Raw genomic sequence first — 18,284 nt, forward strand, 5'->3', positions numbered from 1 at the left:
TCATATTCCAGATCACAGGATAAATGCCGATAACACCGTGAAATAAAACGCTTTCTTTAGTGTTCTTAGCTAAATTCTTCAAAGGATTCTCTTTTCTTATCTGTTACAAATTCACACAAACGCTTAATCCCTTAGCTAAGAACAAACTACCTACGTCAACTAGCCTGGCAAATGTGAATTTTTTAAAAACTCCATTTCTGTGGCACTTTGATTACCTTATTTCGCGATCTGACCAAACGTAAACAACAATAAACATTATTTTTGGTTTATGCTAATGGCGTGCTTAAGAAATCCTATTTAAGATCCTTTATCATGATTACAGGAAGAAAAAAATTTCTATTGTTACAAATGGTTTCCTGTAACAGAATTTAACACCAGAGTATGTGTCACTGTATTTTTTTTTTTCTTCAGCGTATTTTGAAATCAAAAACAAACTTGCATTGGAGATTTGATACTTTGAATAGTCCTTAACTGATCAAGATGCTGGAAATCTAGAATATTTAAATTGTGGCTAATATTGTAATTTTAACATAAATAATTTAGCTATGTTTTATTTTCCTCCGTTTCTACGTCTGTAAATGGAACCCTACAGTGACAATATAGTAATTACTACCAAGGGGACTTTGCAAATTTAAATACAAAAAATGTAGGACACTTTAACTTAAGATTTAAACTTTTTTGACCAAAAGTAGATGGGCAATGCCCTAGAACTTTTAAAATAATTTTATTAATGCATCAGCCTTCGCCCACAAATCACATGTTAAAATCGTATGTAAAAATTACATTTTAAAATATACAAAGAAATTATTTGCTGTATTTCAATAACAACAGGGTTGTCTGTAAACAAAGACAAAATTGATCACAAATAAGATTTGTATCTTGTTTCCTGCACCAAGAGAAAATCTGTTTAATAAACTATAATCATACTCCCAGACAGTCAATTTTCTTCACCCATAAAAACGAAAAATTAGGCACAAAATGATCCATTAAAACCAAACTCACCCACATTAACAATATTCAACTTTATTTGCAAAAATATGTTTCCTTTGAATTAAAAATTACTTCTTTAAACCTACATTCGCTCAAAATTTCATAACTTACACAAAAATAAATTACATTCATTTAGTGTTTACTGGAAAGTATATAAAAGCAACAGCAGTCATGCAGCTGTAATAAAACATTGTACAATGTAAAAACTTCATGCTGTTAGTTACTGTAAGAAAGTTAATTGGTTTATCTACAAAAGAAGGGTTCTTTATTTATTTTCCTGTTTTTGCACCAATGTTTCAAAGTTGCTACCACAGGTCGTAAAATATTAACACTGTCTTAATCTTAGCATTTCCTGCAATAAAAAATTATCATTTTCTTTTGTTGCAATAAAAGTAGCCTCTGCCAGAGCATTTTTTCTTGCATCAACCTTTGACTACAAGAAATGTTTCCAAAAAAAACCTCTTGTAATCAAGGCTACTGCTAAGAAATCCAGCTTTGGAACAACTTACTTTAAATATAAAAGCTCTCTTTATGGACAGCTGTCTGTCATGGGCAGCTCACCTGACCAAAATGATACAAAATTTCAGACAATTTCTACCTCAATAAGACAAACACTTTTGTAGTGGAGACACTTAACTTCCATATTACAGAGGATAAACTTTACAGTGAATACACAACTATCACATCAAGGCCTTGTCCCAGGCATACCAAAGAAATATTGCCACAATAAAACCTGAATTAAGCAAGAATCAAGGGGACCTTGTTACTGTCAGCTACAATGAGCTGTCAAGAGGAAAAGTTTAGATTTTTAAAATGGCATGTATTAGCCTAACAGAGGGCATCTGCTTTGTATGGAGTCCACTTAATACAGGTTTTACTGTCATTCAATTTATCCAGACTCTTATAACCCACGCCAAATGTAGCGGTAAGGGTGTTCAACAAAGAGAGAAATGAATATTATTGTTATTATTTACCAATAATGCCCACCCTTCGAAGCTGAAGATTGATGGCATGAATATACACAGCATATAAATTTTTTTCTCAATTAAATACCCACATGCATGATTTGCTCTACCTCAACTTTCCCTATATGATAGGTATTATGAGTGACCCATGAGAAGTCAAGGAAGTTACTTTGGTACAAAAATAATCCGACCATACACGTGTTTGTAAATGAAGTATCAAGCTCTTATTAATTGGTAAAAATGCACCCCCTGCCCTGCCCAACTCTGGAGGGTAGGTTAACACTAAAACTTTGTCTTTCATTGCATATGTTACACTACTGTAAACACACCAAAACCTATTTTTGTGCAACTATACAAAGTCACAGAATGCAAGAGAAAATGTGAATAAATATCTTTGGTGCGCAAGTTCCTCAGTCGCACAAGTCAAAGAAAGCTGGTGCTGAACTAAAATTTTAAAAAAAAATGCAATGCTGGAATACAAAATACCACTCCATAGCAAACCAATGATATAGCAAAAAAGTTCTAATTCAGTATCTTAAGGACAATAATTATTATCCTTACTCTCTGGGCTTTAATCTCAGTGATCTGTCATACAAGTCCTCTTCTGACAAGAAATTGTCCATTCTGGCAAACAACTGCGCAATTTGATCATTCCACTCAAAGTCATAAGAATTGAGTTTAAATCGGCGAACATTGTCCATAATATTAAACAACTGCCACCTCTTCACAAAATTGACCTTGCCGTCAGGAAGCTCATCTGCATTGCCATGGTAAACAAAAGTGACGTCTTGAAGAATAAGCCCAAGATAAGGAATGCAAGGTGGTTCTGCAAGAGCCAGGGCCTCACGGTAAGCTCTGAATGATGACGTGCTGTCAATCAATGTCGCATACTCAGCTAAGCCATCTGTCAAATGCTTTGGCCAGTTCAATCGTCTGACTGCAGAACAGTCCAAAGCAGAGAGGATTCCAAAGAAAGAATTAAAGTCATTGAACCTTCGTAGGTGCTTCATGATCTTTAGGAACTTCAAGTAAGCCATTTCTCGATCTCGCGGTTTCTCAAAAGACAGAACATGAGTTCGGCACCAATAGGAAACTTTGTTGAAATGTTCAGTGAAAATGCATAGGTTTGGAGAATGTTCTTCCTTCTGTTCTTTACCCCAAGCAAGTATTTCAGGAATCTCTATGTTGTGGAAGTTCTTTGCATCCATCAAAGTAAGCTGTTTGGCCAGCTCCTCAGCATGGAAGTCAAGGACAGAGTAGTTCTGAGATGGATCTGGAATGACAGGGTGAATGATTGAAGAAGGGCTACGAGATCTGTAGTAATGTTCACATTTAGGCAGCATCTTTTCACGCAGAATCTTTCCGAGAACAATGTGTCCATTCACAAGAAGGCGAAAGATTTCTTTCATTAGCTGTTCTAAAATGGTTCTCTCAACTTTTCCTGTGAGCTCGTCGACAACCCTCAAAAGCAAGAAGAAAGCATTTTGGCTAGCTTTCTTACAGCCTTTTTCTCGAAACCTTCTTTCCCTGTACAGAAGTTTGTTAATCAGATCCTTTGGAGAGATGAATGTTCTGTATGTGGTAAGAAAAGCTTCATAATAAACCAAGTCTCTCTTGGTAGAGCCACTGGCATGGACTATCAAGGCATCTATTGCTCCACCGATAAGTGTTGTACCATCATCATCATCACGGTAAACAAGAAATCTAGAAACATCCAAGCAGTCAAGCGCTGGAGTATTGTGATCTTCATCTTCTGTACCACTTAAACTACTTGAACTGCTGCTTGTGTTACTCTGTTTACGTTTTCGCTCCTCTTCAAGTGGGAGCAGCTTCTTCCTGGTCATTTCTGTCTGTATGTTCCTATTCAAGTCTTGGGTGAAATTTGGAGGCACTTTAGTTGGACTTTGAAGTATTGGCAATGAATGAGATCGCTCAGTATCAGCAACATTTCGGAAAGTAAAAATGTCTTTCTTTAGTCCAGTCGGAGTGTGGTGATTTGGAGAATTATTTTGTGTAATGCTCTTCCTGAAAGTTTCTTGATAGCCTTCATATGCTGATGATGGCCGCTTAAGAATGCCGTCAGAAGGCTGGGTGTAATTTCCAACAAGTTCAATGTAAACTTGGAATGCCTTCCTCTTAGGTGTGGATATTTCATGGTTTTCAATATATCCTAGAAATGAGGCTTGAATAATGGGACTGTCTGGTTCTTCAAAAGGTGTCATATGATCACCTTCATCTGCAGAGAAAAAAGATCCTTCCTCTCCAGTGGAGCTGGAAGCAGAAAGGTAAGCATGCCCAGTGAATTCATCATTGAAGCTAACAGGGGACTGAGGAAGAGAGCGATAGCTGGATGAATCACTTGCTTGACTGAGTGACCAGTCAGAGTCTTTAGCTCTATTGATTTGGTTTTGGTAACTTGCCGTACGTCTGTAAGAGTGACGTCCCCTCACTGGTGGTTCTGGAGGGCTTAAATAGCCATTATGATGATGTGAGTCAGAATCAATGATGTAGTTGATGGAACCACGACCTGAGTCTCGTGAAGTAGTGGGTGATGGCCTGTTAGAAGAGGAATCCATTCCACTGAGGCTTCCCTCGCTAATACCTGAATCTCTTTTGTTGGAGGACCATTGCCCATTACTGCTTTCAGAATTTACATCTTCGCCAACTTGGATACTTTCACTACTGCCTTCAAACATGAAAATTGAATTTCTGATTTCATCGTTTACCTCTCGCTTTCGAAGTCGTGGAATAACAAGATCCACAAATTCTTTCATACTCTGTTCGAGCGCTTTGACAAAATCGACGCCCTCTTCGAGATTTCCCTTCACGTTGCCCCGAACTAAAAGCTGATCTGTCCAACGGACAAGTTCCGCGATGCGCTCGTGAACGAGCTTTCTGTGCGGGATCAGATCTGTGTTGTTGGAATGCAAACGAAGACATGTATCTAACATATTATCAATGTTAATCACTGACTCCAGGACGATCGAAGTATTATCGGGGATCTTTGCCATCACGATCTCCATGTTGCTTTTGAACTTGTCCACAACAAGAATAAAATATTGAACTGCACTGCGGAGCTCTTTGTAATATTGCTCAAAGGTCTCCAAATCGCGTGTTTGCGATGAGGTTTTGGCCGGCTTCGCCGGTGCATCGGTTTCGTTTCTTTCTTGTTCATTGTTTGAATCATTGCTTTTTCTCCTCCCATGGTTAAAAGATTGCCTTCTCAGAATCTTCAAAAATTTTGGCTTTCGATTAGCCTGCGAAGCCGAGGTCGAGGGTGATGATTGTGGAGAGACTGTCGAGTTCCTCGACTCCCGCAAGCTCATGATTCGTTTAATCGGGGAAGCCATTGTTTTCAACTGCAGCAAGTCATAATACTCAATTAATATCGCGGGTTTTCTGCTCACTTTCTTCAAGAGAAGTTACACAACAAAGCAATCCAAAAGCACATCAAACATGTGCAAGGAATCCAAAACGTGAAATGTACACCACAATTCTTGCGTTCCAAAGAAACTTCTGATCCAAAGCGTAAATATTTCTGAGCAGACGTCGTTACCGCGAGAATAATTACGAAACAGTTCTTCGCTGCAGTTTACAGCTTAAGCATATAAACAGCTTCAGTTAAAAGAATCACTTCCAACATGTCACCAAACAACAGAAGGTTCCTTGGTTCGTGATTGAAGCGAGCAACAAAGAATTCCGTCCGCGTGCTAAATTGGGCTTAAATTTCAGAGTCGAATTTCGCAAACACTCCGTCTCGGTATTTGATTTTCAACTTGATTGCTGTCACGTCGTGGAAATAAGGTAGCCTCGTCAATTAGTAGCGTGATAAAGATCTCGGTAAAACGCTATTTGCTAACCTGTCCAGAGTGGAGGCAACCGTTGACCTGATTTTTTTGGGCGCTCTGTCGTATGAGAAGCGCCGGTTAGTGAATTAGTCGCAAGGAAAGGAACAAGTAGTGGTTTTACGCACCGCTCCTGTTAAACGTAGTCGTGCACGAGACCCGCTGACCTTTGAAATAGAATGGCTACTGCGGCTTCCGATTGGTCGGTTTTGGCAGCCACACTCGAGCTACTTGTCTAATCAAGGCTATAATAAACCACATATCTTTGGACATTTGGAATACGCCAAATGGTATATTGCTAAGTATGGTAATGGTTTGATATCTGACAGTCACATTTAGTATAAGCGCCATTTGAAATGTGCCATATTCAATACTAAAAGAAGACGAATTTTTTAAAAGTTGCGTATTTTGCTTCAGTAATTCTGTTAACAACTTTCCGGATGTGACATCACTTGATAAACCTCGCCTTTTCGCGAAGCTGCTTTTTGACGAAATGACTCTTCCTTTTCATAAAAAAAAACATTGTATTTTACAGCTGTCACGGATAACTTTTTAACCTTGCAAGGGCGAAGCAATGCAAATAATATCTTAAAATAACAGTGATATTTGCCCCGCAATAACAGTTTTAATTCATTAGGACTTATTATGGCGATATATGTGTACACTGTTCTGTACCCCAGTAACTTCATAACTCGGTTGACCGCATGAAAATACCATTTTTAGAAGACACGAATAATTCATCACGTTGTCATTGCAAAATAAGGATTAGAAATTAGATCAACTGTGCTCGAGGGCTTATAAGGATGGGTAAACCATCCGATCATAACATGACATCATTTTCCTTTTATCCTGTTATCGAACACGCTTAAATTAAATGGTTTGTTGTGGAATTTTGATCAGATTGAATGTGGTTTCTTAAAGCAAACCGAAATGTCGATTTAAAATATGGATAGCAAATATTTCTACCTGTACATAAAATCACTATATAGGGGCCAAAAGTAGAGCAAAAATAGCGGAACACTCTCAAATTATTTCAAATACTGCTCTGCAAATCAAATTAAGTATGTAATAATTTCTTAACCACCATGTTCTTTATTTTTCGTTTTTCAAAGTTTCCTTTTATTTGGATTTTAAATAAAATAATTAAGACCGTTGTTCGTGCAATAAAAAGATATCAAGTAAGGCAACTTGTTTTCTATTCAATTCTGGGCAGATGTCATAAAACTTGGCGTGGGTGTCCAAATATGGAAATAACTTTGGCAAATACCGGAAGTTGTTGCAAGCAATTTATTGAACAGAATCTTTTGTGTTTCAGTAATACCCGCAAAAGTAGTGTGCATGCTAACTTCGTTAAGGAAGTCATTACACAATGCGGTTTTTTTCGAGCAAACAAACTGGAAAGAAACTGAGCCAAGACCTAGTATAGGTCACTGTGGAATAGGAAAGGTCGAAAAAACCTTCTCGTAAAGCATTAATAAATTGATTTATCGCTTAGAAACCGTTTCTTGAAGGCAGCGGAATCTTCATTTTTTCCGGTGCTTTTAGACTGGTACAAAGAGAGATAAAAAAATATATCTTTGGAATGATTTATAACGGATTAGACAGCTGCAGTGTTATAGGCACCAGATTAATGACACTGATACTGAGCTATGGTCACAAATAGAACCTATTTTATCGAAAGCTGAAGCATCTCATTTCATGGCCAAAAACAGTCTTGCCAAATTTCATCCCTAGGCCCCTTATTCCGCTAACAATAGCAGTCTTGCGCTACTTCAGGGCTTTCGAAAACTGATTAAAATTTGACCTTTCTCGAGTGGAACAAGGAGGCGTACAGGCAGGGAAGATTCCAGAGCAATATCATGAGTGGATGTTTTGCTTCTGAATCCTCTTTTGTATTGGTAACCAGTAACTTTTCCCGCCTTCCAACATGTCTTAGTGCCACGCCCTTTTTCGCCTTTGACTTCCGGTTCCAGTCTTAGGCGACACGGGACGGTGCGGTATGGACGTAAAGGTTTTTTCAAGTATATTTGGTAATTTACTTTGCCTTCCTCGCATCTGTCAACCACCAGCTATTTACTCTTTGGCCTAGATTTACTCTAAGGAAAGCGAAACAGCTCGTATGTTTGGTTCCAAAAACAGTGCTATAAACTCTCACCGATCACGCAACCAGTTTTAGCGCTGACCTTCGATAGTGGACTTTGCATTTGAAGGACTTTGAACCATTTCTTGTGCCATGATGAACGTACTCTCCTGCTGCTAACATCTAAAAAGTTTTTATTGTTCCTTGTTTTCATTGAGTGTTCCCGGTTGACGCGTGGTTTCAGTCCGAAACAGTTTCCTTGAGGGCTTATTTTGAAATGGCACCCTTCCTTGACGGCATATTCTATTTTTAAACGGAAACCGGAGGGGACATTTAAGTGTTTCTGATCTGTTGCGGAAGTCTTAAAAACAGGAACAATTAGTGAACAGTTAACAATTTGAGTTGGAAAGGGGGAGCTTAAATTGTATTACAATAGTGGTGAAGAATTCCGCAGTCTTTTCTGCTAGTCTATAAATCCTGAAAGAAGCGTAAAATTAGAACGTTACGTACATCACAAAAGAGTCAAGCGCTTCTCGAAGTTGGTGACCGTTATGTGGGGTCTGAACATACGTGTAGGATGACCAGGGGAAGAATTATGGCTCAGAAATTGGCCCCAAAAAATCACCCTCTGTATAAAATTATTTCAATTACTGCACCAAAATTTGATTGAAACACTGGTTAAAAAGAAAAACAGGAAAACAAAATCAAAATAGCGTGCAACCATGTTAGCCAAGTATATAGAAACCGAAACAAGTATTGTCAGCCAGGATCTAGAAGTTAACAATTTTAGTCAATTTAGCAATATCAAGACAAAATTTTGCAGAGAAGTCTTTCAGCTCGTTGTCAAGCCTCATTCATAAATTAGCTAAATATTCTAACACTGAGATATTAGATATGTACTTTTGCGTGTTAATTTAAAAACCACCGCGGTATAAAGGTTAATGACTACAAAAGTATTAATATTATATCTAGTTATCTTGCTCACACACGGAGTGCTTCTAGGGGCGGGCGCAAAATATCAGTTTAATATGTAGTTGATTCCTCAAGAGGTGTGTAGTACAAGATTTTTTTTCCCGATAATCTAAGGCACAACAGAAAAAATAAGTTTATCTTCTTTTTAGTTGCAATTTATTTTTGTCCTGGCCTTCGGCCTATAGCCATGATAGCTCGTGTCATCAATAGTCTTCGTTAATATAGCAGCCATAGGAAAAATCGCATTTCATCAGATAACATCGAGAACTATGTTGATCCGAGATCATCAGAGGTTTTTGGACCAAGATAGCTCAGTACGAAACACTTTTTGAAGTGTGTGATATATCATTGCATTGATGCCTCGACGGATCAAGCTTATTCTTTTGGACAAACTTGAGGCAGAAGTTGCAAATTTAATAAGGTTGTATATCCAAGTTCGAAAGGTCGTTTTTACTTCAGTAATTGTTCATGAGTTTGATTAAGAGATCATTGCCAAATGAGGTGACATCATCCCAAGACGACTTAAAATAGATCAGTTGTGAAGTTGAACCCGAAAGGAGAATAAAACCATACTTGAATTTTTTTACGGAGTAATAATGGCTAATTTATTCCTAGTGAGCTAAACAGACAAGCTGGTATAAAAGTTTATCACCTGACAGCTCTTAGTGAATATATTGGCTCATCAAAATGATAAACGAAAACACTAACCATCTAAGGCTAAATTTAACCACCACTCATTCACGAACTGATATTAATGTTCTCTCTGGTTACGTGACTGGGAAAAGGGCAAAGGCCCAAGCTGCTGAAGCGAAAAACGGAGGTCCCATGGCGCGCTTATCTATGGTTCAATCTGGGCCAATACAGCAACAAAAACATTGACAAAAATTATGAGGTTTCTCTATCTTTAGCCTCTATTATAATTCCGGCACGTTCGAATTTGATCCATACTTTTGACTTCACTTTTCAACGTTATGTTACTATTATTTACTGGCCCCACTTAGCCTTTTGTAAAAAACGGCATCGGTGAAACTGACGAAAACCATTACAACCTTATACCGGTCTGGAACACTGTTCTGTACTAGGAACAGGCTCACGTGACTAAAAGTCTAGCTAAGTCTTGAACGTTCTACCGCGCGTGGGAGCATGTAGCGTACATGCAGTATGCGATATGAAGTACCTGGTAGGCGGTAAAAGTTTCCATCTGCATGCACCGCAACACGAAACATTTTCTGTGGTTTGCAGGGTCGAAAAGAGAGACCCAAAACACATTTTCTCAATCACTGACTTATATAGAATTTCCCATATCAGTTTTTTGCAGGGTCGAAAAAAGAGACCCAAAACGCATTATCTTAATCATTGACTTATATACTGAATTTCCCATTTTAGTTCATTAAGATTGAAACCTTTGCGTGCTCCGTCTAGCCGACAAACCAAGACTTGGGTCATGTAGCAGCTCTACTCTGCACGACGCAAGTGAGCACACCGTATTTATTCGATTAACCGCCCTGGGCGCTTATTAAATTTTTGGACCTTGAGAGGGGGTACCGAAGTCCAGGGAGGCCACATAGTGATTTCCTTTTTATTTTTCACTTTTCCATTTTTGTGTTTAACTTTTTTTTTTCACTTCGCCATTTTGCTTTTCGGTTGAGATTTCGGTTTTAATTTTTTACTTTTCCGTTTTCGTTGTTCGAGTTGGGCGCTTATTCGAGTCTGGGCGCTTATTAAATTTTCACCATTTTCAGCAGGTGTAGTATGTTTATTTTACCAAATTTTAATAGTAAACTGATCCTTACGGCAGGAAGAGTGATAGAAAAAAAAAAAGAAAGAAAACAAAAATAACTAAAGTGGTGAATTTTATTTGCCCGATATTTCGTTTGCCAGACAAACGTTCAACGGGGCGATAGAAAAGAAAAATGAGTACAGATAAAAGATGAACGTTACATGACCTTACATATACGAGATTTGAATACATAACAAACAGAAAAAGATAGGCTACTAAAAAGATAAATGTCACTAACTGAGTTCATCACGTCTGTTTATACCTAGAGTGCAAAACAGTCCGTATTTTTGCGTATTCAAGTACGCGCGAGCAGTCAAACAAAAGGTCTGGAACGAGGCTGAAAACAGAGAACGAGACTGGGGAGAGGCGTTTTTTTTTTCTCTAAGCCACGCTTTACCGATTTCTTTACTGATTTTGAGAAAAAAACCGACTGTTTTGCAGTTTAGTTTATACCATGAGGTTCAGTCTAAAGTCATAGCTTTATCAATGAGGTGAGCTTCGCGTGCCTTTCTGACAGAATCACGGTTGCTACGGATTAGTTCAAAGGGAATAAGAAGGACGTCGTTGGTATGGTGATCGGCTTAATTAAAATGTTCGGAGACAGGAGTAGAATTAGGAAAGTGGCCATAGTTGAGAATGGAGCTTCGATGATTCCCAAAGCGTTGATGGAGATGGCACTTGGTCTCCCCAATGTACTGTTTGCCGCATTTTTTTCATTCAATCAGATAGTTTATTTTAGAATGATTATTTTGCAACAAAGAAATTACTGGTAATAACAAAACGCAAAGATTTAACAAAGCAAGGTTTTCGTAAACTACTGTGAAAAAAAAAACTCCGTCTTCGGAAGAATATCTTATTACCTCTTATTTGAGTTTGAGTGGGAGGGGTGGGGTTGGGTGGGGGTGGACTCTTCTTCGAGGGCGCTTATTCGAGGTGGGCGCTAATTCGAGGTTGGGCGCTTATTCGAATAAATATGGTAGCTTACCGTAAATCCTCTAGTAAGTCCCCCAAACACTTCTAGGGGGCTTATTTAATTTGGCAAAGATGATAGTATAAATTATCCATAGAGAACTAGAATGCAAAGTGGAAAAGCTCAGTTACAAGAAGTTAAAGTCATGGAGCCGAGGATCGAAAACAAATCCAAACTTCCAGCTGATGAATAAACCATCCTAGATCAGTCCAAACAAAGTTTTACAGTCGTGATTGATTAATACAGTCCATCATTTATTAGTCAATAATAATAGGGGGAGGGGAGGGGAGGGGGGCTTATTAACTTTCTTCCCCTGTAAAAGGAGGGGGGATTATTAGAGAGGCTTTACAGTATGTAAGAGGCTCTTTGCATGACGTGATCACGTGATCAGCTTTCGGTAAATACGAAAACAGATAAAACAAGCTGAAAGAGCATATTAAAATTAGGTAAACTGAGAATTTTCAGCCGTAAATCTCAAAAGTAGCAATTGCAATGGCCGCCGAAGTTGGTTGGAAGCATTTGTATGAGAAAAACAACTTCTACCATCCAGTCACGCTTGCATGGTTTTCCATACAAATCCTTGAAATTTCGAAATTTTCGAAACTGTCATGAAATATTTCCTTAAAAATTACAGGGCTCAAATCTCCTTTTAATTCATAACGGGGAAAGATTTAACGACAGTTTAAACATTTTAGAATTTGCTAGGATTTGTTTGGAAAACCATTCAAACTTGACTGGGTGGCAACAGGAGCCTATCTGGTGGCAAAAGTTGTTTTTCTCATACAAATGCTTCTAACTGAGTTTCGGCGACCGTTGCAATCCGGCTACTTTTGAGATATACGGCTGAAAATTCTCAGGTTACCTAATTTTAATATGTTCTTTCAACTTGTACTAACAAAAGGGAACTGTTTTCGTGTTCACCGAAAGTTGATCACGTGATCACAGTCATGCAATTTTCGCTAAAGAGCAGTGTGCTTCTTATACAGGCCTCGTCTACACGTGTTCGAATATTTTTGAAAACAAAGATTTTTTTCTCCGTTTTCGAAAAAATACGCGTCCACACCCTAATGTAGCGTATTCGGTTCGTTTTCGCCTGTCCACATGGAAACGCTTTAACCCATGATGGGCCTTACAAGGCATGCGCTATATGAAATGTGACATCATCGTATTCGAAAACGTCGAAAACCTCCGTTTTCGTGCGTTCGCTCGAAAACGATAAGCTGTGCCTGGGCCTAGACGGTAGGCCAAACCGGAGGAAAAACATCTCGTTTTCAGAAGCTTTTACTTTACTGCGCCCAGGGACCTGTACACGCACACTAAAGTTCTTTTTTTGCCTACTTGCGTGACTTTAATCTGAGTGTCAGCCAACTGTCAAATCTTTTAATGTCAAGAGTTTGGAAGGTAAAGGTAACTAAATTTTGCCTGCCAATTCTCCAAATCATTTTTAGTTAGCTGACATATCGATCTCATCTCTCTCTCGCGCGTTCAACTCTGTTGGAGAACTGGGTACAAAAACGACTCAAATCCAAGACTGCGCTCATAGATGGCTTTCACAGGAAGAGAAATAAATTTGTATTGCTATTTATTAACTTTGATCGAGAGTAAGTCAAATCGCAAATTATTAAGAGGAAATGAAAAATATCGAGATGTCCCTTATGGGCCACCGTACTTTTGGCCGGTTTTCGCCAGCTTGTTTTCAGCTTCAGTGAGCTTATATTGATCCAATTTATAGCTATTCTTGCAATTATAAACTCAATGAATATATTGAAGCAAGAAACGGCGGAGGAAAATAAGAACAAAAATTTTGGTCGCAGTAGCACTTTAAGACTTAAGCTTAAGTACTATATTAGTTCATTATAAAATTGACTGAAATATCGACGGGTTACCGCTTAAAACTGTCGGAGAACACAACGGATAGCTTAAAAAGTCAACAAATAGCCTGAATCATATACTTGTAACTCGAAGATACTAGCTTGTCTTTGTGTGTATGGGGTGATACATAGATTGGAAAATTAGTACACTGAAATACATCCCTTTTTAAACTTTTTCTTTCACCTTTTCCTCTGTTCTTTTGTGAGTTTTATACCTGTCACGAAGTCGTTAGCTTATTTTGTGCAAAGATCACTAAACTTTCGTATCTTAGTCAATACCTGCGGCTATAAAGATCACCGGCGATGACGTCAAGGCATTTCAACAAAAAGAGATCCGGCAACAAGAAATGCGGACTGCTTTCATTCCTAGTACGCTTAGCCTGAATGTCAGACGCCGTACTGACATTACTTCGAGTCGTTTTTACTCCCTCAGTTGCTGAGAGGAGAAAACGACTCGAAGCAATCGTCTGAAAGTCAGGCTAATTTACACTGGACTAACCTTTAAAAGGAGCAGCCATCGTAAAGTGAGAAAGTAAATAAAAGTCAAAAGTTTTGGCAATTTTTTATCATCAGCAGATTCACAATCCGAATCTTAATCTATAAAAGCGAGTCTTTCTTATGACGTAAGAGGGTTTATGTCACAAAGAGAATAACGCGCGCGCTAATCGATATGTCAAATTTCACGGGCCTGACGAGAACTGGTACTAGTTTATGCGACCGCTGACCAACTAATATATTCGTAAAGAAGAAGAAAGAAGATGGAGGACGTTCAGGAGCTGATCGTTCAATTCACCATGAAACAGAATGCAGATTACACTGCGAGCCTGGCTTTATTCACTGATGTGTCAAATAGTAAAGAACTACGAGAACTGATCGTGCACGGAAAATTAGAAGCGGCTCTCTTAAACGCAAGTATGGTAATGTATCGACCTCTGTCTGATAACTCGATCAGCAGTTCTCGTGTACGCAAATTCTGCATGCTGTTTTTTCAAATGTATTGATGTTTCATATTTAGGAGTTAGGAGGGAAGGTTAAGGTAAAGGCACACATGAGCCAAAGGCCCAAAACGGCCGGAGCTTATACTGGTTTCCCTTGGAATGAAGCATGCCTAGGAGTCTCGGAGCGGGGGGGGGGGGGGGGGGGGGGGGGGGGTACTTGGGTTAATGTTTGCTACCCCATCATAGTCCATTTTTTGGCCAATTATAGACCCCATGTTAGTCACTTTTTGGAAAATGTAATTTTCGCAATCCCAACTTTCTATTTATGCATCTACCTTATCAATGTGGTTTCAAGCGGCGGAATGTAATGCGGTCAATGCGAGCTTATTGTTAAATTTAATAAACAACAACTTTCTGATTTTTTAACCGAGAATCGTCCCATTTTGAATCCCTACTTACTCCAGAAATCTGAAAATCTGCGACCCCATTCTAGTACATCTATTGAAAATACGACCCCATTATAGTCACTCCAGTCGTGAAAGTGCGACCCCATCCAGCGGCACATGCCTATTAGCCTCTTGTAAGGGAGTACCCCCCGGGCTAGGAGTATTGCTACTCCCCCCTGGATGAGTTACCCTCCCCCCCCCCCCCAGCAGTCTGTCGCTGGTACCCTTTTATACACCTGGGTGAGGAGAGACAAAGTGGAATAAAGTTCCTTGTCTAAGGAAACATTGCAACGGGCAAGGCTTGAACCCGGGAGCTCCAGATCCAGAGTTCGAGGTGTTTAACCACTCGGCCATATAATTGCCTAGTTAGGAGGGTAGCAAAGGGAAATTCCTTTGGCAATCTCAGTTTCGGTCTGTTGCTTATTTACATGAAGTTGTCGGATTTAAGAATTTTTTAATGAAAGTTTTGCTGCCTTGTCACTTGGGCTTTCCAACAATGTTTATTGAAATAGCTGTATACAGGTCTAAGCCTTGTGTGCTCCTCTAAAGGTTAACTCAGTTTTGTCTAGGATAGGGAATGAATTAGAACTCGCTGTTCCCCCATCTAGAGGCACTTTTTGCTTCTGAACTCCATATTAAGTGGACACCTTGTCTCAAGCAGACAAATGTTTGCTTCAAATGCTTCATCCCACATAATATTTTAGTAAAACAAAACTGTATTCAGTGGTCTCTATCAAGTGGACACCAACAAAGGTCACGTGGGTCTCTAGGTTTCACTTTTTGCAGGGATTAGTAAAATGATTTTATGCTAATTACCTGTTAGTAATAACTGGTTTAATTTTTTTTGTCAGATTTTTGATCCATTTCATGTAGTTGTAGCTGGGCACAAGGCTCTTCATTTGTTTCAACAAGGAAAAATGAAGACCAGAACACTTCATTCTGAAATTATTTTTAACTTGTCGCCTTCCAGCAATGTAAGTAATATTTAATACTGTTTCGTTTATTTGAGGTCAGATTTTGTCTTTTCAGATGCATGGCCTTTAACCCTTTAAGCCATCCACATAAAAATTCTCCAAACTGATCTCCATACATTTCCTTACAGAATTATTAGTTGAGAGAATTTGTTCAAAGATCAAAGCATTTTCTCTTAGGTGATCATTTTATTTATTCTCATAAACTTTTCTTTTAAATATGTAGTGATATTGTTAAGAGAAACTTGATGTTGGTCACTCTTGGTTAAGGTAGTACCCACCGTAGGCCAAGTTGGGCATTTTTTGTGAATTTTAGTTGTGTGAAAACAAATGTATGTAATAAAAAGTCTAGATAATATCTGTGTTTGTTTATTATGCCAATATTTTGGCATAATAAAAGAGTAAGATTAAAAATTTATAACAAATAAGTGTTAATAATCGTAATAATAGAAATCCATATTCTGAGCTATTTTGTTTAAATAAATTGGTTATTTTACACAGATTTTAAAAAAAATGATAATAAACCTAATAGCTTACTGGTAGTTGTAGAGAAGGTAAGGAAATTAGGTCTCCTTAATCCAACATAATTTTCTTTCATCAGATTAATGATTCTTTCAAGAAATTTGGGATACTGGACAACACAAAAGACATTTTAGTGGTGATTATAACACAAGGAAATGGCATTGAAAAGGTATTTACTCAAATAGGAATTGAAAAGATGAGGAAATAAGGCCCCAGGTGTCTCATGCTGTAATATGTATTCACAAGCACATAGAAGACAAACATTGGAAGGAGAATCTTGCTTTTTATCAGAAGTCATTTGGGGGATATTTCACCATGTGACAAACTTTTCGTTTCATTTGTGGCTCATCGTTCTTTATCTCCAAACAAAAGTGAAGTAGTTTCTTATCAAGCCATCTGTAAAAGTTGTGCACAAAAAACTTTTTTTTCCATTTCCTTCTTTCGACTTTGAAAAATTTTTAACTTGAATGGACATTCATTTTTGATTTTAACATGTTTCCAAATCTCTCTGTTGACTTGGGACTCCAGCAGGTGTTTATAGAATAGTGAATTGTTTGCGATGTAAAAAGCTGGTTTAGTATTAAGTTGTTATCTTCATTAACCTGTAAAATGTAGTCAGAACTCAAAATTAAATTTGACCGTACAGTCAAACTCCACTACTACTAGATTTTGCTTTTGATTTAGGTTTGTAACATCACTATCATCATCATCATCATCATCATCACTGTCGTCGTCATCATTATCATCATCATGATCATCACTATCATCAGTTCCTTCTCCCTATGCACTGAAAAGTACTGGATTACACTTTGTTACATTTTAACACCATTATTGTTTGTGTGGTAAGGTCAACACAACTTCAGTTTGTTGATGATAAAATTTCTTATATTATTGAGGTTAAAATGAGTGCTTTCTTTCCAGATTTCAGAACTGAGCAAACAAATAAAGGGGACACTGGTTTCTTTATCGTCTCTAGCTGCTATTTCTGACCAGGAAAAAATAAGAAAGGTAACCATAATATTTATTATGAACTGTCAGCAAAGAGGGACACATTAGTGGGGTTCACATCAGTGCATTTTTGACTTGAGGAACTCCTGACACAGTTTTCTTCCTTGATGCATTTGAGTATATGACCCTTGTTATTATTTTTGTTTAGAATGGAATGGCTGTCAAGCTTTTGGGTAGACTGCGAGCAGTCTCTCTTTATCTTCAGGTTTAGTAAGGGGAGTGCACGCGCGCTAAAATGGAATTGGTCTGAAAAATTCTTCTAGTCTTGTCTTATATCACAATGTTCGCGTAAGGAGTATATTGAGTTTGAATTTCAAAATTACAATGAAGTGATATACTAAACTGCAAAGTGTAACAAAACGAATAGTGACCAACTTTTCTAGCCAAGCGTGTTTTTAAATTCGTATATTTCTTTTTATTTCTTTTTAGATTTATGGAATTTCTGACAAGGAACTGCAATGTGATTCGGTAGAAAATGGAATAATTACCCGAATAGCGACTAAAGATGCTTCTTAAAATCAATGACACACACATATTTAAATTCAGACTTTTTGTTTATATCTTTACTTAGTCAAAACTGAAGGATACAAGTTTCGTGTGAAAAGTGCCGAATCAAGGGAAATGCTTGAAGGGAGATTGTTAAAGATTGAGGTTGAAAAGCGAAAAAATGACCTAAACTGGATTGAGCTTATAGCGAAAGGTTTATGTATTTAAGAAGCTCCGCAACACTGTAAACGTGTATCAAAACCTACCACAAACTTGTGCAATAGTGATGAATACCACTACAGAAACGAACTGTTTAAGACGCATTCCACAAGTGTTTTTAAACACTTGAGGATTTCTTCCGCAGAGTCAAAATTTATAACCTCCTTGTACAGCATAATAAACAGTACCACAGCAATAAATACCCCTTATGAGCGAGCGAG

At 38.0% G+C, this 18,284-nt stretch overlaps 2 protein-coding genes across 2 annotated transcripts; one reads left to right on the forward strand and one right to left on the reverse strand.

The window, feature by feature from the left end:
• Positions 1 to 1,003: 1,003 nt before the first annotated feature.
• On the reverse strand, positions 1,004 to 5,960 carry LOC140923682 (uncharacterized). The gene has a single exon (XM_073373756.1). It carries the CDS (start codon positions 5,303 to 5,305, stop codon positions 2,513 to 2,515), a length of 2,793 nt encoding a protein of 930 aa, XP_073229857.1. The 5' UTR covers positions 5,306 to 5,960; the 3' UTR covers positions 1,004 to 2,512.
• Positions 5,961 to 14,230: 8,270 nt separating this feature from the next.
• On the forward strand, positions 14,231 to 18,284 carry LOC140922902 (EKC/KEOPS complex subunit TPRKB-like). Its single transcript, XM_073372943.1, has 5 exons — positions 14,231 to 14,390; positions 15,709 to 15,831; positions 16,430 to 16,519; positions 17,272 to 17,358; positions 17,788 to 18,284. The coding sequence occupies exons 1-5, from the start codon at positions 14,232 to 14,234 to the stop codon at positions 17,872 to 17,874; spliced, it is 546 nt and encodes a 181-aa protein (XP_073229044.1). The 5' UTR covers position 14,231; the 3' UTR covers positions 17,875 to 18,284.

Source organism: Porites lutea, chromosome 13, assembly GCF_958299795.1.
Source record: "Porites lutea chromosome 13, jaPorLute2.1, whole genome shotgun sequence".
Taxonomy (NCBI): Eukaryota; Metazoa; Cnidaria; class Anthozoa; order Scleractinia; family Poritidae; genus Porites; species Porites lutea.

Coding starts and splice junctions, on each gene's coding strand:
- LOC140923682 (XM_073373756.1), bottom strand. CDS start 5,305: ATGGCTTCCCCGATTAAACGAATCATGAGCTTGCGGGAGTCGAGGAAC.
- LOC140922902 (XM_073372943.1), top strand. CDS start 14,232: ATGGAGGACGTTCAGGAGCTGATCGTTCAATTCACCATGAAACAGAAT. Junction 15,832..16,429: donor ACTTGTCGCCTTCCAGCAAT/GTAAGTAATATT, acceptor TTCTTTCATCAG/ATTAATGATTCTTTCAAGAA. Junction 16,520..17,271: donor AAGGAAATGGCATTGAAAAG/GTATTTACTCAA, acceptor CTTTCTTTCCAG/ATTTCAGAACTGAGCAAACA.